Genomic DNA, 27,206 nt, shown 5'->3' with positions numbered 1-27,206 from the left:
CGGCCTATGAGGGCCCTAGTGTGGTGTCAGGAAAACAACCTCACACTCAACGTCAACAAAACTAAGGAGATGATTGTGGACTTCAGGAAACAGCAGAGGGAACACCCCCTATCCACATCGATGGAACAGTAGTGGAGAGGGTAGCAAGTTTTAAGTTCCTCGGCATACACATCACAGACAAACTGAATTGGTCCACTCACACAGACAGCATCGTGAGGAAGGCGCAGCAGCGCCTTTCAACCTCAGGAGGCTGAAGAAATTCGGCTTGTCACCAAAAGCACTCACAAACTTCTACAGATGCACAATCGAGAGCATCCTGGCGGGCTGTATCACCGCCTGGTATGGCAACTGCACCGCCCTCAACCGTAAGGCTCTCCAGAGGGTAGTGAGGTCTGCACAACGCATCACCGGGGGCAAACTACCTGCCCTCCAGGACACCTACACCACCCGATGCTACAGGAAGGCCATAAAGATCATCAAGGACATCAACCACCCGAGCCACTGCCTGTTCACCCCGCTGTCATCCAGAAGGCGAGGTCAGTACAGGTGCATCAAAGCTGGGACCGAGAGACTGAAAAACAGCTTCTATCTCAAGGCCATCAGACTGTTAAACAGCCACCACTAACATTGAGTGGCTACTGCCAACACACTGTCAATGACACTGACTCTACTCCAGCCACTTTAATCATGGGAATTGATGGGAAATGATGTAAATATATCACTAGCCACTTTAAACAATAATGCTACCTTATATAATGTTACTTACCCTACATTGTTCATCTCATATGCATACGTTGATACTGTACTCTATATCATCGACTGCATCCTTATGTAATACATGTATCACTAGCCACTTTAACTATGCCACTTGGTTTACATACTTATCTCATATGTATATACTGTACTCGATATCATCTACTGTATCTTGCCTATGCTGCTCTGTACCATCACTCATTCATATATCCTTATGTACATATTCTTTATCCCCTTACACTGTGTATAAGACAGTAGGTTTTTTTTGGAATTGTTAGTTAGATTACTTGCTTTTTATTACTGCATTGTCGGAACTAGAAGCACAAGCATTTCGCTACACTCACATTAACATCAGCTAACCATGTGTATGTGACAAATAAAATTTGATTTGATTTGATTTGAATACAGCCACCATTAGACTACTGTAGAGAATACAGCCACCATTAGACTACTGTAGAGAATACAGACACCATTAGACTACTGTAGAGAATACAGACACCGAACAGCAAGTAACACCAAGAGCTACTAAAGAGATAATGCTTCATCGTAAACAGTTTTTATAACCCATTCAATCTTTCAACCAATCATTCATATGTATTTTTAAAGCCCTTTTCACATCCGCAGATGTCACAAAGTGCTTATACAGAAACCCAGCCTAAAACCGCATAGAGCAAGCAATGTAGACATAGAAGCACGGTGGCTAGGAAGAACTCCATAGAAAGGAAGCAACCTAGGAAGAAACCTTGAGAGGAACCACTACTGCTGAGTGATTAACTGTCGGTCATTTTTTGTTTTTTTAAACAACTAGTTAAAATTCAATTTTGTTTGTGTTTTTTTCTGTGAGCTCGATGTGCAGTTAGTTTCTGAAGAGATGAATCAGAGCTAGAAACGGAGACTGAGATAAGAGAGAACCCGCGATCGAGAGGGACAGAAAGCGGTTGATTCACGAGCCTGAAAATACATGATCTAAGTGATTGATATTTGTTATTCTGCATTCATAAAAATATGCCTTATTTACTTTGAAGAACTACTAAAATAGAGATTCTGTCAGATAGCATAGACAGCAGCTCTATGGAGATCTGAGGATGACTTGGAATGAATTAAATAATAATGAAGTCATCAAATAATAGGATGGTTAATAAGTGATAAGCAGTAATGGGAAGTCACTACCATCATGGGACTTTTATTGATTATTTGATTCTGTGTTGATACAGCATTCAACCCACAATGAATAGTGCATTTAAAATGAATGTCCATTTTTTTTAACCAAAATCCGTGATACTTAAAAATAAAAAAAATAAAACCGAAACGGCCTCAAAAAGCAATAATCTCTCAGCACTAGGAACCAGGCTCAGAGGGGTGGCCAGATCTCTGCTGGCTGTGCCGGTGGAGATTCTAAAAGAGTACATAGCCATTAAGGCTGGATTGTTCTTCCAGATGTTCAAACGTTTATGGATGACCAGTAGGGTCAGATAATATTCACAGCTGTTATAGAGGATGCACCAGTCAGCCCGTCAGTTGGCTTTTCATAGCCGACCATTCAGAGGTCGAGACAGCAGGTGCGGTCGGTCGGGGGGGATAAAGGACTGAAGGAGAAAGTGCCACTGTGAATAACATGACATTTCCTCTGAATTGTTTTAAACCACCGAAAACTGTAATACATTTCGTTATTATTATTGTGTCACTGAATCATTGTATTGTTTGTTTATCTGTCAATTCATTCCGTAAGGCACCAATTCCAGTTTGACACGAAAATAAAATGTCATTCATTCACTCATTTATTGTGTAAACAAAATTAATATATTATTGCATCTCATTTGAGTATCAAAGTAGGCCTCTTAGCACCCCTCTACAATAATCTCCTGAACCTGAACTCTCTTGGCACCCCTCTACAATAATCTCCTGAACCTGAACTCTCTTAGCACCCCTCTACAATAATCTCCTGAACCTGAACTCTCTTAGCACCCCTCTACAATAATCTCCTGAACCTGAACTCTCTTAGCAGCCCTCTACAATAATCTCCTGAACCTGAACTCTCTTAGCACCCCTCTACAATAATCTCCTGAACCTGAACTCTCTTAGCAGCCCTCTACAATAATCTCCTGAACCTGAACTCTCTTAGCAGCCCTCTACAATAATCTCCTGAACCTGAACTCTCTTAGCACCCCTGAACCTGAACTCTCTTAGCACCCTCTACAATAATCTCCTGAACCTGAACTCTCTTAGCAGCCCTCTACAATAATCTCCTGAACCTGAACTCTCTTAGCACCCCTCTACAATAATCTCCTGAACCTGAACTCTCTTAGCACCCCTCTACAATAATCTCCTGAACCTGAACTCTCTTAGCACCCCTCTACAATAATCTCCTGAACCTGAACTCTCTTAGCAGCCCTGGTAATCAATCAACATGTGAATTGAAACTGAGGAATCCTAAAGCGGCTATCAGAGAAACTCAGAAAGTTTGTTCTTTATTCAAATGGAGGAGGAACAATGATATGCAGAATTTATGCAGATATCCTGCCAGGATGAATAGGTAGAGAGAAATGACTCTCAGCAACATCAACCAGCAAACCACCCGAGACCAGCAAAAAGCATGTTTAAGCTTTTCTGCTGTATGTGCTTTGTCGAATCTCATTTGACAAATAATGAAGTGCAAGTTTCCGTACACATTCACCACACTGTCACAGTACAGCAGTAGAAGCTTGTACCAGCAGGCCTGGGTTTAAATACTATTTTAAATCATCCTAAATACTTAAAACTGTGATTGACCAAGCTTGCCTGTTGTGATGGAATCAAAAGAAAAGTACAGAAAGTGCAAAGCCCGTCCACCTGGCACTACTCCAGGTAGACTACACTACAAACACTCAACTATTTGAAAAGCTTCCAACAGTACTTGAACCCATGTCTATGTATCAGTTCCCTGGATTAGGGAGGCACTATAGCACTATATTTCAAAGGTAGTGTACTATATAGGGAATAGGGTTCCATTTGGGACTCATACAATGCCTCAGATCACTATAACATGAGAAATGACAACAACAATATTGCATGACGCTGATATATTAATGAAATATAAAAAGGGATCAATTGAAATGAATCTCCATGATTAAAATCACCCTGTAAAGAAACGGACGGCTGTCCATTTGCAAAAATCAAGACAAATATCACTGCTTTACCAGTATGAGTTTAATGATCAATATGCCTGGAACACATTATCTGATCTCAAATGGCACCCTATTCATTGTGTAGTCCACTACTTGGTCAAAAGTAATGCAGTATATACTGTAGGGAGTAGAGTGCCATTTGGGACGAACCACCGTTGTGGGTAAATTCATTCTAAACCTCTGTAGCAGCAATGTGTTCACAAATTAATTCTTAACCTCTGTAGTGGCAATATCATTCACAAAACACTATATTGTGCTTACAGAATTCAAATAAATAACTCAATTCATACATTAAATAAATCTATGATTGTTACAAATTAGACTCCAGTAGGGTGTTGATCAAGCCACTCAGACATCAGAAATCGTATGCCAGAAACAGTAAATCTAAATGTATTATTTTATTGGGAAAGGAAAACAATGTGCTTGAAGAGGTGTGTATATGTAAATGTAAACAAGTGTCCCTACCCGACAAGGCCTGCGTCCCTACCCGACAAGGCCTGCGTCCCTACCCGACAAGGCCTGCGTCCCTACCCGACAAGGCCTGCGTCCCTGCACGACAAGGCCTGCGTCCCTACCCGACAAGGCCTGCGTCCCCTACCCGACAAGGCCTGCGTCCCTACCCGACAAGGCCTGCGTCCCTACCCGACAAGGCCTGCGTCCCTACCCGACAAGGCCTGCGTCCCTACCCGACAAGGCCTGCGTCCCTACCCGACAAGGCCTGCGTCCCTGCCGACAAGGCCTGCGTCCCTACCCGACAAGGCCTGCGTCCCTACCCGACAAGGCCTGCGTCCCTACCCGACAAGGCCTGCGTCCCTACCCGACAAGGCCTGCGTCCCTACCCGACAAGGCCTGCGTCCCTACCCGACAAGGCCTGACGTCCCTACCCGACAAGGCCTGCGTCCCTACCCGACAAGGCCTGCGTCCCTACCCGACAAGGCCTGCGTCCCTACCCGACAAGGCCTGCGTCCCTACCCGACAAGGCCTGCGTCCCTACCCGACAAGGCCTGCGTCCCTACCCGACAAGGCCTGCGTCCCTACCCGACAAGGCCTGCGTCCCTACCCGACAAGGCCTGCGTCCCTACCCGACAAGGCCTGCGTCCCTACCCGACAAGGCCTGCGTCCCTACCCGACAAGGCCTGCGTCCCTACCCGACAAGGCCTGCGTCCCTACCCGACAAGGCCTGCGTCCCTACCCGACAAGGCCTGCGTCCCTACCCGACAAGGCCTGCGTCCCTACCCGACAAGGCCTGCGTCCCTACCCGACAAGGCCTGCGTCCCTGCACCCGACAAGGCCTGCGTCCCTACCCGACAAGGCCTGCGTCCCTGCCCGACAAGGCCTGCGTCCCTACCCGACAAGGCCTGCGTCCCTACCCGACAAGGCCTGCGTCCCTACCCGACAAGGCCTGCGTCCCTACCCGACAAGGCCTGCGTCCCTACCCGACAAGGCCTGCGTCCCTACCCCCTACAAGGCCTGCGTCCCTACCCGACAAGGCCTGCGTCCCTACCCGACAAGGCCTGCGTCCCTACATGACAAGGCCTGCGTCCCTACCCGACAAGGCCTGCGTCCCTACCCGACAAGGCCTGCGTCCCTACCCGACAAGGCCTGCGTCCCTACCCGACAAGGCCTGCGTCCCTACCCGACAAGGCCTGCGTCCCTGCGACAAGGCCTGCGTCCCTACCCGACAAGGCCTGCGTCCCTACCCGACAAGGCCTGCGTCCCTACCCGACAAGGCCTGCGTCCCTACCCGACAAGGCCTGCGTCCCTGCACGACAAGGCCTGCGTCCCTACCCGACAAGGCCTGCGTCCCTACCCGACAAGGCCTGCGTCCCTACCCGACAAGGCCTGCGTCCCTGCACGACAAGGCCTGCGTCCCTACCCGACAAGGCCTGCGTCCCTACCCGACAAGGCCTGCGTCCCTACCCGACAAGGCCTGCGTCCCTGCACGACAAGGCCTGCGTCCCTGCCGACAAGGCCTGCGTCCCTACCCGACAAGGCCTGCGTCCCTGCATGACAAGGCCTGCGTCCCTGCATGACAAGGCCTGCGTCCCTGCACGACAAGGCCTGCGTCCCTGCACGACAAGGCCTGCGTCCCTGCACGACAAGGCCTGCGTCCCTACCCGACACGGCCAAGGCCTGCGTCCCTGCACGACAAGGCCTGCGTCCCTGCACGACAAGGCCTGCGTCCCTGCACGACAAGGCCTGCGTCCCTTCACGACAAGGCCTGCGTCCCTTCACGACAAGGCCTGCGTCCCTGCACGACAAGGCCTGCGTCCCTGCACGACAAGGCCTGCGTCCCTGCACGACAAGGCCTGTGTCCCAAATGGCACCCTATTCCCTGTTAATTTCCTATAGGCCCTAGTCAAAAGTATTGCACTAGATAGGGAACAGGGCACACACAGCTTGTGGTGGTCCATTATTATATTATAACTGTAGAATAAGAGTCATCGCCAGCTGACCAGCAATATTCAAAAGACAACATAGATGCAGTGGAAGATGGTAAAAAAATCTATTTAAATTGCAAATGGGGCCCTCATGCCGTACATCAAAATAACATTACATTAGTGTACCTCAGGTCTGTTTGGCGTTCTTACTCTGTTGACCATTAAAAACACCCAGACATTATGGCTGCTCTCATCTGTTGGTTGAATTTCATATGATTGTTTTCTACTGAGGCTTGTAAAATGTAAACACCTTTCTGAAAATGACTACATTATTGCAGCATGAGGCATGTACATTATAAAGAACTTGTTACCGTGCATCTGTGACGCACAGGTGTGTCTTCTTAAGTATGTGTGTATTTAATTGTTCTGTAAAGCATGGATGAAGGTGTAGAAGCTGAAATGGTTTGTAAAGCATGAATGAAGGTGTAGAAGCTGAAATGGTTTGTAAAGCATGGATGAAGGTGTAGAAGCTGAAATGGTTTGTAAAGCATGGATGAAGGTGTAGAAGCTGAAATGGTTTGTAAAGCATGGATGAAGGTGTAGAAGCTGAAATGGTTTGTAAAGCATGGATGAAGGTGTAGAAGCTGAAATGGTTTGTAAAGCATGGATGAAGGTGTAGAAGCTGAAATGGTTTGTAAAGCATGGATGAAGGTGTAGAAGCTGAAATGGTTTGTAAAGCATGGATGAAGGTGTAGAAGCTGAAATGGTTTGTAAAGCATGGATGAAGGTGTAGAAGCTGAAATGGTTTGTAAAGCATGGATGAAGGTGTAGAAGCCAAAATGGTTTGTAAAGCATGGATGAAGGTGTAGAAGCCAAAATGGTTTGTAAAGCATGAATGAAGGTGTAGAAGCCAAAATGGTTTGTAAAGCATGGATGAAGGTGTAGAAGCTGAAATGGTTTGTAAAGCATGGATGAAGGTGTGCAGAAGCTGAAATGGTTTGAAGCTGAAAAATGGTTTGTAAAGCATGGATGAAGGTGTAGAAGCTAAAATGGTTTGTAAAGCATGGATGAAGGTGTAGAAGCTGAAAATGGTTTGTAAAGCATGGATGAAGGTGTAGAAGCTGAAATGGTTTGTAAAGCATGGATGAAGGTGTAGAAGCTAAATGGTTTGTAAAGCATGAAAAGGTGTAGAAGTAAAATGGTTTGTAAAGCATGAATGAAGGTGTAGAAGCTAAAATGGTTTGTAAAGCATGAATGAAGGTGTAGAAGCTAAAATGGTTTGTAAAGCATGAATGAAGGTGTAGTAGCTAAAATGGTTTGTAAAGCATGGATGAAGGCGTGGATGCTGAAATGGTTTGTAAAGCATGGATGAAGGTGTAGAAGCCAAAATGGTTTGTAAAGCATGAATGAAGGTGTAGAAGCTAAAATGGTTTGTAAAGCATGAATGAAGGTGTAGAAGCTAAAATGGTTTGTAAAGCATGAATGAAGGTGTAGAAGCTAAAATGGTTTGTAAAGCATGAATGAAGGTGTAGAAGCTAAAATGGTTTGTAAAGCATAGATGAAGGTGTAGAAGCTAAAATGGTTTGTAAAGCATGAATGAAGGTGTAGAAGCTAAAATGGTTTGTAAAGCATGGATGAAGGTGTAGAAGCTAAAATGGTTTGTAAAGCATGAATGAAGGTGTAGAAGCTAAAATGGTTTGTAAAGCATGAATGAAGGTGTAGAAGCTGAAAATGGTTTGTAAAAGAAGTGTAGAAGCTAAAATGGTTTGTAAAGCATGATGAAGGTGTAGAAGCTAAAATGGTTTGTAAAGCATGAATGAAGGTGTAGAAGCTAAAATGGTTTGTAAAGCATGGATGAAGGTGTAGAAGCTGAAAATGGTTTGTAAAGCATGAATGAAGGTGTAGAAGCTAAAATGGTTTGTAAAGCATGAATGAAGGTGTAGAAGCTAAAATGGTTTGTAAAGCATGGATGAAGGTGTAGAAGCTAAAATGGTTTGTAAAGCATGATGAAGGTGTAGAAGCTAAAATGGTTTGTAAAGCATGAATGAAGGTGTAGAAGCTAAATGGTTTGTAAAGCATGGATGAAGCTAAAATGGTTTGTAAAGCATGGATGAAGGTGTAGAAGCTAAAATGGTTTGTAAAGCATGAAGGTGTATGAAGGTTTGTAGAAGCTAAAATGGTTTGTAAAGCATGAATGAAGGTGTAGAAGCTAAAATGGTTTGTAAAGCATGAATGAAGGGTTTGTGTAAAAGCATGGATGAAGGTGTAGAAGCTAAAATGGTTTGTAAAGCATGGATGAAGGTGTAGAAGCTAAAATGGTTTGTAAAGCATGGATGAAGGTGTAGAAGCTAAAATGGTTTGTAAAGCATGAATGAAGGTGTAGAAGCTAAAATGGTTTGTAAAGCATGGATGAAGGTGTAGAAGCTAAAATGGTTTGTAAAGCATGAATGAAGGTGTAGAAGCTAAAATGGTTTGTAAAGCATGAATGAAGGTGTAGAAGCTAAAATGGTTTGTAAAGCATGAATGAAGGTGTAGAAGCTAAAATGGTTTGTAAAGCATGGATGAAGGTGTAGAAGCTAAAATGGTTTGTAAAGCATGAATGAAGGTGTAGAAGCTAAAATGGTTTGTAAAGCATGATGAAGGTGTAGAAGCTAAAATGGTTTGTAAAGCATGAATGAAGGTGTAGAAGCTAAAATGGTTTGTAAAGCATGGATGAAGGTGTAGAAGCTAAAATGGTTTGTAAAGCATGGATGAAGGTGTAGAAGCTAAAATGGTTTGTAAAGCATGGATGAAGGTGTAGAAGCTAAAATGGTTTGTAAAGCATGGATGAAGGTGTAGAAGCTGAAATGGTTTGTAAAGCATGATGAAGGTGTAGAAGCTGAAAATGGTTTGTAAAGCATGGATGAAGGTGTAGAAGCTGAAATGGTTTGTAAAGCATGATGAAGGTGTAGAAGCTAAAATGGTTTGTAAAGCATGAAAATGGTTTGTAAAGCATGGATGAAGGTGTAGAAGCTGAAAATGGTTTGTAAAGCATGAATGAAGGTGTAGAAGCTGAAATGGTTTGTAAAGCATGAATGAAGGTGTAGAAGCTGAAATGGTTTGTAAAGCATGGATGAAGGTGTAGAAGCTAAAATGGTTTGTAAAGCATGGATGAAGGTGTAGAAGCTAAAATGGTTTGTAAAGCATGGATGAAGGTGTAGAAGCTAAAATGGTTTGTAAAGCATGAATGAAGGTGTAGAAGCTGAAATGGTTTGTAAAGCATGAATGAAGGTGTAGAAGCTGAAATGGTTTGTAAAGCATGGATGAAGGTGTAGAAGCTAAAATGGTTTGTAAAGCATGGATGAAGGTGTAGAAGCTAAAATGGTTTGTAAAGCATGGATGAAGGTGTAGAAGCTAAAATGGTTTGTAAAGCATGAATGAAGGTGTAGAAGCTAAAATGGTTTGTAAAGCATGGATGAAGGTGTAGAAGCTAAAATGGTTTGTAAAGCATGAATGAAGGTGTAGAAGCATGAAAGGTGTAGAAGCTGGTTTGTAAAGCATGAATGAAGGTGTAGAAGCTAAAATGGTTTGTAAAGCATGGATGAAGGTGTAGAAGCTAAAATGGTTTGTAAAGCATGAATGAAGGTGTAGAAGCTAAAATGGTTTGTAAAGCATGGATGAAGGTGTAAGAAAATGCGGTTTGTAAAGCATGAATGAAGGTGTAGAAGCTAAAATGGTTTGTAAAGCATGAATGAAGGTGTAGAAGCTAAAATGGTTTGTAAAGCATGAATGAAGGTGTAGAAGCTAAAATGGTTTGTAAAGCATAGATGAAGGTGTAGAAGCTGAAAAGGTTTGTAAAGCATAGATGAAGGTGTAGAAGCTGAAAAGGTTTGTAAAGCATAGATGAAGGTGTAGAAGCTAAAATGGTTTGTAAAGCATGAATGAAGGTGTAGAAGCTAAAATGGTTTGTAAAGCATGGATGAAGGTGTAGAAGCTAAAATGGTTTGTAAAGCATGAATGAAGGTGTAGAAGCTAAAATGGTTTGTAAAGCATGAATGAAGGTGTAGAAGCTAAAATGGTTTGTAAAGCATAGATGAAGGTGTAGAAGCTGAAAATGGTTTGTAAAGCAAAGCATAAGATGAAGGTGTAGATGAAGGTGTAGAAGCTGAAAAGGTTTGTAAAGCATGGATGAAGGTGTAGAAGCTGAAATGGTTTGTAAAGCATGGATGAAGGTGTAGAAGCTAAAATGGTTTGTAAAGCATGGATGAAGGTGTAGAAGCTAAAATGGTTTGTAAAGCATGGATGAAGGTGTAGAAGCTAAAATGGTTTGTAAAGCATAGATGAAGGTGTAGAAGCTGAAAAGGTTTGTAAAGCATAGATGAAGGTGTAGAAGCTGAAAAGGTTTGTAAAGCATAGATGAAGGTGTAGAAGCTGAAAAGGTTTGTAAAGCATAGATGAAGGTGTAGAAGCTGAAAAGGTTTGTAAAGCATAGATGAAGGTGTAGAAGCTGAAATGGTTTGTAAAGCATGGATGAAGGTGTAGAAGCTGAAATGGTTTGTAAAGCATAGATGAAGATGTAGAAGCTGAAATGGTTTGTAAAGCATGGATGAAGGTGTAGAAGCTGAAATGGTTTGTAAAGCATAGATGAAGGTGTAGAAGCTGAAATGGTTTGTAAAGCATGGATGAAGGTGTAGAAGCTGAAATGGTTTGTAAAGCATGGATGAAGGTATAGAAATTGAAATGTAGGCTTGTTTTGTCGAGTACTTTCACCTTCTGTATTCTTTCAAGCATGATTTCAATGCAGCATATTCTCAGCCTCCTTGGTTTAAACATGTTTATGGTCTGTGGGTGAGTATCTTTTGAACTCTGTAGATATATATTTTAATCTCCAGCACCAGCCACCATTCATTCTAGTCCCTCAAACTCCCTCAATTTAAATGATAAAGAAACGCCTGAACCCTTTTGGAAAAGCATAACGTCAATTTGTCCTTGTTCCCTGAAATCCCACAAAAATATAAGTATATCCATGTTTTTTTTTGTACATTTGGAGATAGCACAATAGAGATGCTGAAGGAGATAGACATCGGAAGTATGGTTGTGAAAATTGTGTTAACCTTGCAGACACCCTTTTTCTGTTACATTTGTTCCATCTATGAAGTAAACATCGCAAGTCACTTATTTAATTCAATTCCCGGAAAACGCAAACCAGATTAAAACACCTTAGTCTCTGAATCTGCCGTAGAAATCTGAGCAATAATGGATGTTTTACTGTTTTACTGGGGGTCTGCTTTCCCTCCACTTCAACTTCCTCTAAATTACAGAGAAGTTTGTTTCATACATTTTCAACCGAAAATTTACGATGATGTATTTCACTTCCGTGTTTTATTGTCACGCAATAACATTAGGAGATTAGTGATATATTGTTTTCAGGGGCTGCGGGTACTGCACATTGGGCTAAATTGAATGATCTTTTTACAGGTGCAATGCATGTAGAAAGTGTATACTAACAACATTGTCTGTTGGTGTTTATATCATATTAGGGTCAATAATGTACGTCTGGGAAATGTATTGTGTCATTGTTAAACATTTCTTGTAACCTTCATTTAAACAGAAAGTGACCATTTTATTGTATATTCACTCCATTGTAAGGATGCAAGGATACCAATAATATCAGAGCGAAACTTTAAACGCGGCATGATTTCTATGCCACTAAACATACCAACTATTTCCAACATTCATGTCATCATAGAGATCCTATAATTCATTCAATTATAGAATAGATGATATTCAATTATAGGATCTGTATGCATTTATTGGCCAAATGTTTCATTGTAACATATACGGTGCATTCGAAAAGTACTCAGACCCACTTGACCTTTTCCACATTTTGTTACGTTTCAGCCTTATTCTCAAATTGATAAAATTATTTTTTTCCCTCTTATCAATCTACACACATGTATAAAAAAATCAAAACTGAAATGATCTATTTACATAAGTATACAGACCCTTCACTCAGTACATTGTTGAAGAATTACAGCCTCGATTCTTCTTGGGGATGATGGGGCCACTCAAGAACATTCAGGGACTTGTCCCGAAGCCACTGCATTGTCTTGGCTGTGTGCTTAGGGTCGTTGTCCTGTTGGAAGGTGAACCTTCTGAGGTCCTGAGCGCTCTGCAGCAGGTTTTTAAGGATCTCTCTGTACTTTGCTCCATTTATCTTTCCCTCGATGCTGACTAGTCTCCCAGTCCCTGCCGCTGAAAAACATACCCACAGCATGACGCTGCCACCACCATGCTTCACCATAGGAATGGTGCCAGGTTTCCTCCTGACATGACGCTTGGCATTCAGGCCAAAGAGTTCAATCTTGGTTTTATCTCATAGCCTGAGAGTCTTTTAGGTGCATTTTGGCAAACTCTAAGCAGGCTGTCGTGCCTTTTACTGAGGAGTGGCTTCCGTCTGTCCACTCTACCATAAAGGCCTGATTAGTGGAGTGCTGCAGAAATGGTTGCCCTTCTGGAAGGTTCTTCCATCTCCCCAGAGGAACTCTGGAGCTCTGTCAGAGTGACCATTGGGTTCTTAGTCACATCCCTGACCAAGGCCCTTTTCCCCTGTTTTCTCAGTTTGGCCAAGTGGCCAGCTCTAGCAAGAGTCTTGGTGGTTCCAAACATATTCCATTTAAGAATGATGGCAGCCAATGTGTCTTTAGGGACCTTCAATGCTGCAGAAATGTTTTGGTACCCTTCCACAGATCTGTGCCTCAACATGATCCTGTCTCAGAGCTCTTCAGACAATTCCTTTGACCTCATGGCTTGGTTTATGCTCTGACATGCACTGTCAACTGTGGGACCTTATATAGGCAGGTGTGTGCCCTTTTTTTAACCTTTATTTAACCTGGCAAGTCAGTTAAGAACTAATTCTTATTTTCAATGACGGCCTAGAAACAGTGGGTTAACTGCCTGTTCAGGGGCAGAACGACAGATTTGTACCTTGTCAGCTCAGAGACTTGAACTTCATGTCCAACCAATTGAATTTACCACAGGTGGACTCCAATCAAGTTGTAGAAACATCAATGATAACAGGATGCACCTGAGCTTAATTTCGAGTCTCATAGCAACGGGTCTGAATACTTACGTAAATAAGGTATTTCTGTTTTTATTTTTGTTTTGATCCATTTTAGAATAAGGCTGTAATGAAACAAAATGTGGAAAAAGGAAGGGGTCTGAATAGTTTCCGATTGCACAGTGTCTTCAGAAAGTAGTCACACCCCTTGACTTTTTCCACATTTTGTTACATTACAGCCTGAAATCAAAAGGGACTAAATGTAGACTTTTGTAATTGGCCAACACACAATACCCCAGAAGTGGAATGATGTTTTTTTGACATTTTTGGTATTGTATTATGATCCCCATTTGCTGTTGCGAAAGCAGCAGATACTCTTCCTGGAGTCCACACATAACATGACATAATACAGAACATTAATAGACAAGAGCTCAAGATAGAACTACATTACAAAAATGCTCACGTAGCCTACATGTCAATACATGCACACAAACTATCTAGGTCAATAAGTGAGAGGCATTGTTGCTTTATTTGTTTTTTGAAAGAAAGACTCTCAGCTTAAATCACTGCCAGGTGATCCTAACATTTTTTATTTATTTTACCCTTATTTAATTAACTAGGCAAGTCAGTTAAGAACAAATTCTTATTTTCAATAAAGGCCTAGGAACAGTGGGTTAACTGCCTGTTCAGGGGCAGAACGACAGATTTGTACCTTGTCAGCTCGGGGTTTTAAACTTGCAACCTTCCGGTTACTAGTCCAACACTCTAACCACTAGGCTACCCTGCCGCCCCATGTATTGACTCAGGGTGTGAATACTTATGTAAATGAGATATTTCCTTATTTCATTTGCTGAAAAAAAGGTGATTTAAAAAAATATATATATTTAAATGTGCTAACATTTCTAAAACATGTTTTCACTTTATCATTATGGGATATTGTGTCTAGATGGATGAGAAAAAATGCAAACTGTATGTCACACCCTGACCATAGTTTACTTTGTATATTTCTATGTTTTGGTTGGTCAGGGTGTGAGCTGAGTGGGCATTCTATGTTACATGTCTAGTTTGTCTATTTCTGGCCTATTTCTGTCTATGTCTGGCCTGATATGGTTCTCAATCAGAGGCAGGTGTTAGTCATTGTCTCTGATTGGGAACCATATTTAGGTAGCCTGGGTTTCACTGTGTGTTTGTGGGTGATTGTTCCTGTCTTTGTGTTTGTACCAGATAGGGCTGTTTCGGTTTTCACATTTCATTATTTTGTAGTTTCTTCATGTATAGATTTTTCCTTCATTAAAATAACATGAATCATCATCACGCTGCATTTTGGTCCAACTCTCCTTCACCACAAGAGAACCGTTACAGAATCACCCACAACAACAGGACCAAGCAGCGTGTCAACAGGCAGGAGCCGCAGGAGAAGATACAAAGGCAGCAACAGCAGAGAAAAGAGGAATGGACATGGGAGTACGGTTTGGACTACAAGAGTATGGACTATACTTCTTGGGAGGAGATAGACAGGTGGGCGGTCGACCCAGGGAGAGTGCCGGAGCCCGCCTGGGATTCGATGGAGCAGTGCGCGGAAGGTTATCGGAGAATGGAGTTGGCGAAGCAAGCACGGCGGCGCAGACGGAAGCCCGAGAGTCAGCCCCAAAAATTTCTTGGGGGGGGGCTCACAGGGAGTATGGCTATGCCAGGTAGGAGACCTGCGCAAACTCCCTGTGCTTACCGGGGGGCTAGAGAGACCGGGCAGGCACCGTGTTATGCAGTGGTGCGCACGGTGTCCCCAGTGCGGGTGCATAGCCCGGTGCGGTATATTCCAGCTCCGCGTATCGGCCGGGCTAGATTGAGCATCGAGCCAAATGCCATGAAGCCGGTTCTACACAGCTGGTCTCCTTGGGCCGGCTTACATGGCACCAGCCTTGCGCACGGTGTCCCCGGTTCGCCTGCATAGCCCAGTGCGGGCTATTCCACCTCGCCGCACTGGCAGGGCGACCGGGACCATTCAACCGGGTAAGGTTGGGCAGGCTCGGTGCTCAAGAGCTCCAGTGCGCCTGCACGGTCGGTCTATCCAGTACCACCTCCACACCCCAGCCCTCCGGTAGCAGCTCCCCGCACCAGGCTTCCTGTGCGTGTTCTCGGCCCAGTACCACCAGTGCCAGCACCACGCATCAGGCCTACAGTGCGCCTCGCCTCTCCAGCGCTGCCAGAGCCTTCCTCCTCTCCTGCGCTGCCGGAGTCTCCTGCCTGTTTAGCGCTGCCAGAGCCTTCCGCCTCTACAGCGTTGCTGGAGTCTCCTGCCTGTTTAGCGCAGCCAGAGCTGCCAGTCTGCATGGAGCAGCCAGAGCTGCCAGTCTGCATGGAGCAGCCGGAGCTGCCAGTCTGCATGGAGCAGCCGGAGCTGCCAGTCTGCATGGAGCAGCCGGAGCTGCCAGTCTGCATGGAGCAGCCGGAGCTGCCAGTCTGCATGGAGCAGCCGGAGATGCCAGTCTGCATGGAGCAGCCGGAGCTGCCAGTCTGCATGGAGCAGCCGGAGCTGCCAGTCTGCATGGAGCAGCCGGAGATGCCAGTCTGCATGGAGCAGCCGGAGCTGCCAGTCTGCATGGAGCAGCCAGAGCTGCCAGTCTGCAAGGAGCTGCCAGTCTGCAAGGAGCTGCCAGAGCTGCCAGTCTGCATGAAACCGCCAGAGCCGCCAGTCAGCATGGAGCAGCCAGAGCCGCCAGTCAGCATGGAGCAGCCAGAGCCGCCAGTCAGCATGGAGCAGCCAGAGCCGCCAGTAAGCATTGAGCAGCCAGAGCCGTCAGTCTGCCAGGATCCGCCAGTCAGCCAGACTCTTCCAGATCCGCCAGTCAGCCAGGATCTGCCAGAGCCTTCCTCCTCTCCTGTGCTGCCGGAGTCTGAAGAGCCCCTCTGTCCCGAGCTGCCCCTCTGTCCCGAGCTGCCCCTCTGTCCCGAGCTGCCCCTCTGTCCCGAGCTGCCCCTCTGTCCCGAGCTGCCCCTCTGTCCCGTGTTATTAAGTAGGGTTGCCGTGGCTAGGTGGTCACGGAAGCGGACAAGGTGGGGGCCTAAGACTACGGTGAAGTGGGGGCCACGTCCAGCACCAGAGCCGCCATCGCGGACAGATGCCCACCCAGACCCTCCCCTATAGGTTCAGGTTTTGCGGCCGGAGTCCGCACCTGGGGGGTACTGTCACACCCTGACCATAGTTTACTTTGTATATTTCTATGTTTTGGTTGGTCAGGGTGTGAGCTGAGTGGGCATTCTATGTTACATGTCTAGTTTGTCTATTTCTATGTCTGGCCTGATATGGTTCTCAATCAGAGGCAGGTGTTAGTCATTGTCTCTGATTGGGAACCATATTTAGGTAGCCTGGGTTTCACTGTGTGTTTGTGGGTGATTGTTCCTGTCTTTGTGTTTGTACCAGATAGGGCTGTTTAGGTTTTCACATTTCATTATTTTGTAGTTTCTTCATGTATAGTTTTTTCCTTCATTAAAATAACATGAATCATCATCAAGCTGCATTTTGGTCCGACTCTCCTTCACCACAAGAGAACCTTTACACTGTAACAACAAAATGTGAAATAAGGGTATGAATACTTTCTGAAGGCACCGTACAGTATAAGGCATGCTGCATGATTTCTATGGTGCAATGCTAGTCAGTAGAGTACTCACCAAAAGGACAGTGATTTCTATGCTGCTATGCTAGTCAGTAGAGTGCTCACCAAAAGGACAGTGATTTCTATGCTGCTATGCTAGTCAGTAGAGTGCTCACCAAAAGGACAGTGATTTCTATGCTGCTATGCTAGTCAGTAGAGTGCTCACCAAAAGGACAGTGATTTCTATGCTGCTATGCTAGTTAGTAGAGTGCTCACCAAAAGGACAGTGATTTCTATGCTGATTTCTAGAGTGCTCACTATGATTTCTATGCTGCTATGCTAGTTAGTGCTCACCAAAAGGACAGTGATTTCTATGCTGCTATGCTAGTTAGTAGAGTGCTCACCAAAAGGACAGTGATTTCTATGCTGCTATGCTAGTTAGTAGAGTACTCACCAAAAGGACAGTGATTTCTATGCTGCTATGCTAGTCAGTAGAGTGCTCACCAAAAGGACAGTGATTTCTATGCTGCTATGCTAGTTAGTAGAGTGCTCACCAAAAGGACAGTGATTTCTATGCTGCTATGCTAGTTAGTAGAGTGCTCACCAAAAGGACAGTGATTTCTATGCTGCTATGCTAGTCAGTAGAGTACTCACCAAAAGGACAGTGGCAGATGTATCCATTCAGCAGATCCATACAGGAACCTCCATTCAAACAAGGCCTTGACCAGCAGTCATTAACATTCTCTGAGCACCATCTCCCTGGAAACACAACAGATGACATTCTGTACATATACCTTGTGGTATACGTTCTGTGGATGCTCTGTGCACATTTCAGTTGGCTTGGTGTACTTTTCTAAGCTTATTGTTGATGTGTTATAATGTAAATACCTTCTATTGTCTGTTCAATCTACAGTGTACTGTACTTGATATGATCATGTTCTGGGCAAATGGTTATACCAGCACCAGTATAATGTGATGTCTGTCACGACAAAGTGACTTTCTATATTATAAAAATTCTTCCCAAGTAAAGTAAGGAACATCAGTAATGCTTATTGACACCTTCACAATCATATGTTGTAGCATACGATCACATTATGTAACGCATGTACAACAGCAGAATAATTACTAAACTCAGCAACAACAACAAAAACGTCTCACTGTCAACTGCGCTTATTTTCAGCAAACTTAACATGTGTAAATATTTGTATGAACATAACAAGATTCAACAACTGAGACATAAACTGAACAAGTTCCCCAGACATGTGACTAACAGAAATGGAATAATGTGTCCCTGAACAAAGGGGGGGGGGTCAAAATCAAAAGTAACAGTCAATAACTGGTGTGGCCACCAGCTGCATTAAGTACTGCAGTGCATCTCCTCCTCATGGACTGCACCAGATTTGCCCGTTCTTGCTGTGAGATGTTACCCCACTCTTCCACCAAGGCACCTGCAAGTTCCCAGACATTTCTGGGGGGAATGGCCCTAGTCCTCACCCTTTGATCCAACAGGTCCCAGGGATCTGGGATTGAGATCCTGGGATTGAGATCCAGGATCTTCGCTGGCGAAATCACGCACAGAATGAGCAGTATGGCTGGTGGCATTGTCATGCTGGTGGGTCATGTCAGGATGAGCCTGCAGGAAGGGTACCATGAGGGAGGAGGATGTCTTCCCTGTAACGCACAGTGTTGAGAATGCCTGCAATGACAACATGCTCAGTTCGATGATGCTATGGGACCAAACCGATCCCGCTCCAGAGAACAGGCATCTGTGTAACGCTCATTCCTTCGACGATAAACGCGAATCTGACCATCACCCCTGGTGAAACACAACCGTGACTCCTCAGTGAAGAGCACTTTTTGCCAGTCCTGTCTGGTCCAGCGACGGTGGGTTTGTGCCCATAGGCCGGTGATATCTGGTGAGGACTTGCCTTACAACAGGCCTACAAGGCCTCAGTCCAGCCTCTCTCAGCCTATTGCAGACAGTCTGAGCACTGGTGTAACCCGGGCAGTTGTTGCCATCCTGTACCTGTCCCGCAGGTGTGATGTTTGGATGTACCGATCCTGTGCAAGTGTTGTTACACGTGGTCTGCCACTGCGAGGACAATTAGCTGTCCGTCCTGTCTCTCTGTAGCGCTGTCTTAAGCGTCTCACAGTACGTACATTGCAATTTATTGCCCTGACCACATCTGCAGTCCTCATGCCTCCTTGCAGCATGCCTAAGGCACATTCACGAGAGGGGGGGGGACCCTGGGCATCTTTCTTCTGGTGTTTTTTCCAAAATCAGTAGAAAGGCCTCTTTAGTGTCCTACGTTTTCATAACCGTGACCTTAATTGCCCACCGTCTGTAAGATGTTAGTGTCTTAACGACCATTCCACAGGTGCATGTTCATTAATTGTTTAGGCTTCATTGAACATAGCATAGGAAACAGTGATTAAACCCTTTACAATGAAGATCTGTGAAGTTAATTGGATTTTTACGAATTGTCTTTGAAAGACAGGGTCCTGAAAAAGAGACGTTTCTTTTTTTGCTGAGTTTATATTACTTACACAACACACACACACACACACACACACACACACACACACACACACACACACACACACACAACTTGATAGAATTGTGGCCCCAATTTAGCTTGTCTTCAGGGACCTTTATGGCATTGTGTACACTCCCATGGGGGTACTAGGGAACACAGAGCTCTGCCAAGTGCTGTATTGTAAATCAATGGTTGTACGGCACGAACAACTAATGTCCCTCAGCCAGCAGACTGCTCAGGCTGACCATTCATTATAAACAGAAAACAGAGCATTCTGCTCCATTTCAAGGGTGCCAATATATACTGAACAAAAATATAAATGCAGCATGCAACAATTTTTATGATTTTACTGAGTTACAGTTCATATAAGGAATTAATTTGGTCCTAATGTATGGATTTCACATGACTGCGCAGGGGTGCAGCCATGGGTTGGCCTGGGAGGGTATAGGCCCACCCACTGGGGAGTTAGGTTAAGAAGCCGGATGGTTAAGAAGCCGGATGTGGAGGCCCTGTGGTGGCATGATTACAAGTGGTCTGCGGTTGTGAGACCGGTTTTACGTACTGCCAAATTCTCTAAAACAACGTTGGAGGTGGCTTATGATAGATAAATTAACATTAAATTCTCTGGCAGCAAATCTGGTGGACATTCCTGCAGTCAGCAGGCCAATTGCACTCTCCTTCAAAACTTGAGACATCTGTGGCATTGTGTTAAAAAACTGCCTATTTAGAGTGACCTTCAATTGTCCCCAGCACAAGGTGCACCTGTGTAATGATAATGCTGTTTAATCAGCTTCTTTATATGCCACACCTGTCAGGTGGATTATCTTGTCAAAAGAGAAATGCTCACTAACAGGAATGTAAACAAATTTGTGCACCACATTTGAGAGAAATTCCTTTTTTTGTGGGTATCGACAATTTCTGGGATCTTGTATATTTTTTGTTCAGTGAAGTCATCTGTACAAATAGGATATTTTCAAGGGGATGCTTCTATGCCACGTTCTCTTTTTGGTTATCAAGTTGTGTTTTTCAAGGTAAGGGAACACAGTGTGTTCATTTGTAATTTGGTTGAGGTATTCATTTGACGATTTCAAAGCTACCACGATAAAGGATGACAGATATTAACAACAATGAACTAAGAAAACCCCTGCCGCACACTCTTCATTCGTAAAATCAAATCTAAATCACATGTTATTGGTCACATACACATATTTAGCTGTTTAGCTGTTGTTATAGCACGTGTAGTGAAATGCTTGTGTTCTTAGCTCAAACAGTGAAATAGTTAGTCAGTTAGTTGGTGCGTTGACCTGAAATCAATTGTTTTATGTTATCACAAGTGTGGTAACATACTGTGGGCCTACCTTCAAACCCTGGGGGGCAGTGGCAGTGATAGCCTCCGATGACATCCTCACAGGTGGCACCATTGACACATGGGGAACTCTTACACTCATCCGTCTCCTGCTCACAGTAGCTCCCCTGGAACCCGAGCTCACAGCGACAAGTATAGTTGTATTGTTGGTCTAGACATACGCCGTGCTCAGAGCAGTGGTGTCCAATGCAGTTATCAACGTCCATCTCACAGTAGCTACCGCTGTATCCTCTGGGACAAAGGCAGCTGGTGACAAACAACTCCCATTATAAGACGATATCAACGGACACAGTTCATAGATACTTTCTGACAAGTCTTAAGATGCATTAAGACTGCCTCGTAATGCATTATAGCTGTCTGTCTTAAGTGAAGTGTTACCAAAACATTTAAGATAATTTCTAAATGGATCTTAATTTGTTTTTTATTTTATTTTTCACCTTTATTTAACCAGGTAGGCCAGTTGAGAACATTCTAGCATCCTAGATGGGAATTACAAACCAGCAATTGTTTATGGAGTTTCCAATACTTTTTTCTATTCTGTATAACCCCATTGTTGAGTTAACCCTCAGAGCAGCGTTTGCCCTAAACATACCGTGTATTTTATTGGATAGAGGACAGAGAGAAAGACAGGGAAGATGGGAGAGAGGTTTAGTGCCAGAGTGAATGGCCTGTGACGGACTTGAACCCACACCGACACAGTATGTGTGTTCTCTGAAGGTAGCAGCCTTAATCAGTAGACTTCCTCAGGCTACACATAGACAATACATAAAACCAGTTCCAGTGCCTTCAGAAAGGATTCAAAATGGATGAAATCTATTAAATAAATCTCACCCATCTGCACACAATTCCCCATAATGACAAAGTGAATACATGTTGTTGTTGGTTTTTTTTGGCAAATTTGTTGAAATTACACACAGAAATGTCTATATATAAGGTGTCAGATTTCACATCCTGCATCTCAGATGACAGCGGAATGGCATGTTTTTTTTATTTTTTAATTTGACCTTTATTTAACCAGGCAAGTCAGTTAAGAACACATTCTTATTTTCAATGACAGCCGAGGAACAGTGGGTTAACTGCCTGTTCAGGGGCAGAACGACAGATTTGTACCTTGTCAGCTCGGGGGTTTGAACTCACAATGTTGTTGATGTTGTTGATGTTGCACAATTCACACAGCGCTCTGTACACAGAAATGTCGGTCGGAACCGGTCCAGGACCGGTCCAGGACCGGTCCAGGACAGGTCAAAGGGACTTAACGTTTTACTAATAAACACATACAACAGCAAACACTTAGCCGTAGAAGGCTTAACGTTTTCCTAATAAACACATACAACAGCAAACACTTAGCCTTAGAAGGCTTAACGTTTTCCTAATAAACACATACAACAGCAGGGGGCGAGGGGGTTAAGGGGGCGAGGGGGAGTTAAGGGGGCGAGGGGGGGGTTAAGGGGGCGAGGGGGGGGTACAGTTTTTAACTTAGTTTCCTGCAATTCTACACATTTCACCACGGTTAATGCCGTGTTCGTCTGCCATCTGAACATTATAACAAAATCAATGGGCCATGACTTTTGGGAATTTCAGATTCTCCCGGTCTAGTTTTTATTTCTATTAGTTGTCAAAGATGATCTTGTTTAAAAAATATATATTGCTCCATTTGCTTTTCTACATACTTTATATCTGGTTTGAGTCTTTAAAGTTGACACTGAAAATGTTTCACCACCCCATTTCACAATTGTTTTTATATAATATTATTTGGAGTGACGCTAAATGAATATAGGGGAAACATTGAATAGTGTATTTGAGACCGTGCCTTAGGCACTCACCTGTAGCCATCAATCTCATCTACACAAGTTGCCCCGTTTTGGCACCAGTGCTGAACACAATCGTTGCTGTTTAAGCGGCAGTTACGTCCTGCCCATCCAGGTGCACAGACACAGGTATAACTGCTGGCGTTGTTCAAGACACAACGTCCTCCGTTGGCACATGGCTGTAGAGAGAGAAGAGAACATTGTCACACACATCAATACGTATTCATTTACTTCCAAATGACATGTGAAGACATCACACCATTCACACAACAAGTGCTTATTCACTATGTAATACTGTATCTTGGGGACAACACCAAATAACTCTTTTGCAAAGCAAATGACATCTTGTTTCTTTAAAAAAGCTGGCAGAATCTTTGATATGATGTGTAGCTAGATTCAGTATCGTATTCCATAGCCACGTCTCGTTCCTTCCCTCTATTCCATAGCCACGTCTCGTTCCTTCCCTCTATTCCATAGCCACGTCTCGTTCCTTCTCTCTATTCCATAGCCACGTCTCGTTCCTTCCCTCTATTCCATAGCCACATCTCATTCCTTCTTCTCTATTCCATAGCCACATCTCGTTCCTTCTCTTCTCTCTATTCCATAGCCACGTCTCATTCCTTCTCTCTATTCCATAGCCACGTCTCGTTCCTTCTCTCTATTCCATAGCCACGTCTCGTTCCTTCTCTCTATTCCATAGCCACGTCTCGTTCCTTCTCTCTATTCCATAGCCACATCTCTCTCTATTCCATAGCCACGTCTCATTCCTTCTTCTTCTCTCTATTCCATAGCCACATCTCGTTCCTTCTTCTCTATTCCATAGCCACGTCTCATTCCTCTATTCCATAGCCACATCTCCTTCTCTCTATTCCATAGCCACATCTCGTTCCTTCTCTCTATTCCATAGCCACATCTCATTCCTTCTCTCTATTCCATAGCCACGTCTCGTTCCTTCTCTCTATTCCATAGCCACATCTCGTTCCTTCCATAGCCACATCTATTCCATAGCCACATCTCGTTCCTTCTCTCTATTCCATAGCCACGTCTCGTTCCTTCTCTCTATTCCATAGCCACGTCTCGTTCCTTCTCTCTATTCCATAGCCACGTCTCGTTCCTTCCCTCTATTCCATAGCCACGTCTCGTTCCTTCCCTCTATTCCATAGCCACGTCTCGTTCCTTCCCTCTATTCCATAGCCACGTCTCGTTCCTTCTCTCTATTCCATAGCCACGTCTCGTTCCTTCCCTCTATTCCATAGCCACGTCTTCGTTCCTTCCCTCTATTCCATAGCCAGCCACGTTCTCTATTCCATAGCCACGTCTCGTTCCCATTCCCTTCCCTCTATTCCATAGCCACATCTCCACATCTCGTTCCTTCCCTCTATTCCATAGCCACGTCTCGCCACCTTCCCTCTATTCCATAGCCACGTCTCGTTCCTTCCCTCTATTCCATAGCCACATCTCGTTCCTTCCCTCTATTCCATAGCCACATCTCGTTCCTTCTCTCTATTCCATAGCCACATCTCGCCTTCTCTCTATTCCATAGCCACATCTCGTTCCTTCTCTCTATTCCATAGCCACATCTCGTTCCTTCTCTCTATTCCATAGCCACATCTCGTTCCTTCTCTCTATTCCATAGCCACATCTCGTTCCTTCCCTCTATTCCATAGCCACATCTCGTTCCTTCCCTCTATTCCATAGCCACGTCTCGTTCCTTCCCTCTATTCCATAGCCACGTCTCGTTCCTTCCCTCTATTCCATAGCCACATCTCGTTCCTTCCCTCTATTCCATAGCCACATCTCGTTCCTTCTCTCTATTCCATAGCCACGTCTCGTTCCTTCTCTCTATTCCATAGCCACATCTCGTTCCTTCCCTCTATTCCATAGCCACATCTCGTTCCTTCTCTCTATTCCATAGCCACATCTCGTTCCTTCCCTCTATTCCATAGCCACATCTCGTTCCTTCCCTCTATTCCATATTCCATTCCAGCCACATCTCGTTCCTTCCCTCTATTCCATAGCCACATCTCGTTCCTTCCCATCTATTCCATAGCCACATCTCGTTCCTTCCTCTATTCCATAGCCACGTATTCCATAGCCACATCTCGTTCCTTCCCTCTATTCCATAGCCACATCTCGTTCCTTCCTCTATTCCATAGCCACATCTCGTTCCTTCCCTCTATTCCATAGCCACATCTCGTTCCTTCCCTCTATTCCATAGCCACATAGCCATTCCATCTCTCGTTCCTTCCCTCTATTCCATAGCCACATCTCGTTCCTTCCCTCTATTCCATAGCCACGTCTCGTTCCTTCCCTCTATTCCATAGCCACATCTCGTTCCTTCTCTCTATTCCATAGCCACGTCTCGTTCCTTCCCTCTATTCCATAGCCACGTCTCGTTCCTTCCCTCTATTCCATAGCCACATCTCGTTCCTTCCCTCTATTCCATAGCCACATCTCGTTCCTTCCCTCTATTCCATGGTATATGCCATTTTAATTCTCATCAAAGACAGGATATTGTTATGAAGCGTAATGTATTGTGATATAATGCATTTCTATATCTCATCGTGATCCACTGGGTTTAATACAGTGATTAGGCATAACGCAGACAGTGATTTTCCATCAATACGTAGATAGTGTTTGAGTTTGACAATTTACAGCATGAAATAGATTGTGATTGCTTCGATTAAATTATCTGCAGGGACAACACTGCGTGTGTGTGTGTGTGTGTGTGTGTGTGTGTGTGTGTGTGTGTGTGTGTGTGTGTGTGTGTGTTCCATGCGCGTGTGTGCGTGTGTGCGTGTGCGTGTGTGTGTGTGTGTGTGTGTGTGTGTGCGCACGCGTGTGACTTCCATGTTCATTTGTCTAACGAGACTAAAATGACCTGATTAATGGGGCGGCAGGGTAGCCTAGTGGCTAGAGCGTTGGACTAGTAACCGGAAGGTTGCAAGGTTGACAAGGTACAAATCTGTCGTTCTGCCCCTGAACAGGCAGTTAACCCACTGTTCCTAGGCCGTCATTGAAAATAAGAATTTGTTCTTAACTGACTTGCCTGGTTAAATAAAGGTAAAATAAAAAAATAAAAAATTCCAAACCCTTTTACGAGGCAACCATCATCGAGGTGTGACTAATTTGTCAATATGCTTCGCAACGCTCATCCAAATGTAGAAAAAGGCTTAAAAAACTGAGGACAATGAAGATACTACAAACTTTATGATTTTTAAAAAATCAATCAGATAGTGACTGAATTATTGAACATAAGACATTGTACTGGCATGGATGAATAATTAATGGAGTTCAGTCATTTTGGAGGGAATTTAGGGATTCAATTTATTATAAAATGTCACTGTTTTCATATAATGCACTTATATATACACATTTCCTCAGTATATCAGGTATCTTTGAAATACTTTGTCATAAAATAAAGAAAATGATATGTGCCTCATTTGAATATATACATTGAGGGTATTTGCATACATTAATACATTAACATAAATGGGTAGAACTGGGCTGAAACCACCCAAAACTTGTTCCGTCTCTAGGCCTACCTGCACCTTCTAGACTTCCTCATTAATTATTCAGTATTGTTGTTGTCACATTCTCTTGCATAATTAAACAATGCCAGCAGCATACCACCCTGCATACCACTGCTGGCTTGCTTCTGAAACTAAGTAGGGTTGGTCCTGGTCAGTCCCTGGATGGGAAACCAGATGCTGCTGGAAGTGGTGTTGGAGGGCCAGTAGGAGGCACTCTTTCCTCTGGTCTAAAAAATATCCCAATGCCCCAGGGCAATGATTGGGGACACTGCCCTGTGTAGGGTGCCATCTTTTGGATGGGATGATAAACGGGTGTTCTGACTCTCTAAGGTCCTTAAAGATCCCATAAGTATGTCAAGGAAGATACCCATGGGATTTAAAATCAAAACGCTTGGCTACACCGATCTAAACATAGTTCACATTGTTTGTGAGATCAGATATAATATCACTATCATCCCAGTGTTCCTTCTCGGAAGTTGCTTTCATTTCAGCGCATCTAATTAGTAAACATTCCAACTGTATTAAATTATGACTATTTTTTAATTGCACAAAACATCAAAACACACCAACTTAAAGTTCTCTTTCTTGTGATGTAACTGTCAAGACGGTGCGTTAAATCCCAGACGAAGAGTTAGCATTTTTATAGATGCAACGGAAAGCCAGTGTTTTCCATTGAACATATTTCAGCCATTACCTGAGAGTTTGACAGGTCATTACAAATGTTTCCGCAGTCGTTACGTTAACGAGAATAAACTAATTGCACAAGCAAGAGTGGAAAAGAATCACCAGAGTAAAATAAAAGCAATCGATTCCACAAGATTTAGGTGCCAAGTGGTTTTTGCACTCCTCAAACAGGAAATATATGGCTGGAAAGGAGAGACCCTCAGGTGGGCGTGGCATGCTCGTTGCTAATATGTAGCAACAGCCTGGGATCTAATAATATTTCATACTTCTTAAATACGTTGAGCATTTGCTTTAGTCTGTATGTAGTGCCAGATGGGCGGGGTTTGCTTTAGTCTGACTGTAGTGCCA

General features: G+C 44.0%; 1 protein-coding gene across 1 annotated transcript in view; it reads right to left on the bottom strand.

Moving 5' to 3' along the window:
* eys (eyes shut homolog) overlaps positions 1–27,206 on the bottom strand; it is a gene marked incomplete at its 3' end in the record, with an annotated part of 180,883 nt that overhangs the window by 87,403 nt on the left and 66,274 nt on the right. The window contains exons 10-12 of the mRNA XM_042317175.1: positions 22,657–22,820; positions 20,826–21,079; positions 17,585–17,689 (exon numbers count right to left, since the gene is read on the bottom strand). Of these exons, the coding sequence (XP_042173109.1) occupies positions 17,585–17,689; positions 20,826–21,079; positions 22,657–22,820 (523 nt within the window). The remainder of the gene's footprint in view (positions 1–17,584; positions 17,690–20,825; positions 21,080–22,656; positions 22,821–27,206) is intronic.

The sequence above is a fragment of the Oncorhynchus tshawytscha genome, unplaced genomic scaffold, assembly GCF_018296145.1.
Source record: "Oncorhynchus tshawytscha isolate Ot180627B unplaced genomic scaffold, Otsh_v2.0 Un_contig_7265_pilon_pilon, whole genome shotgun sequence".
Lineage (NCBI taxonomy): Eukaryota > Metazoa > Chordata > Actinopteri > Salmoniformes > Salmonidae > Oncorhynchus > Oncorhynchus tshawytscha.
Note: the sequence above shows the minus strand (reverse complement) of the source record. Positions and strands in the feature narration are given on the sequence as shown.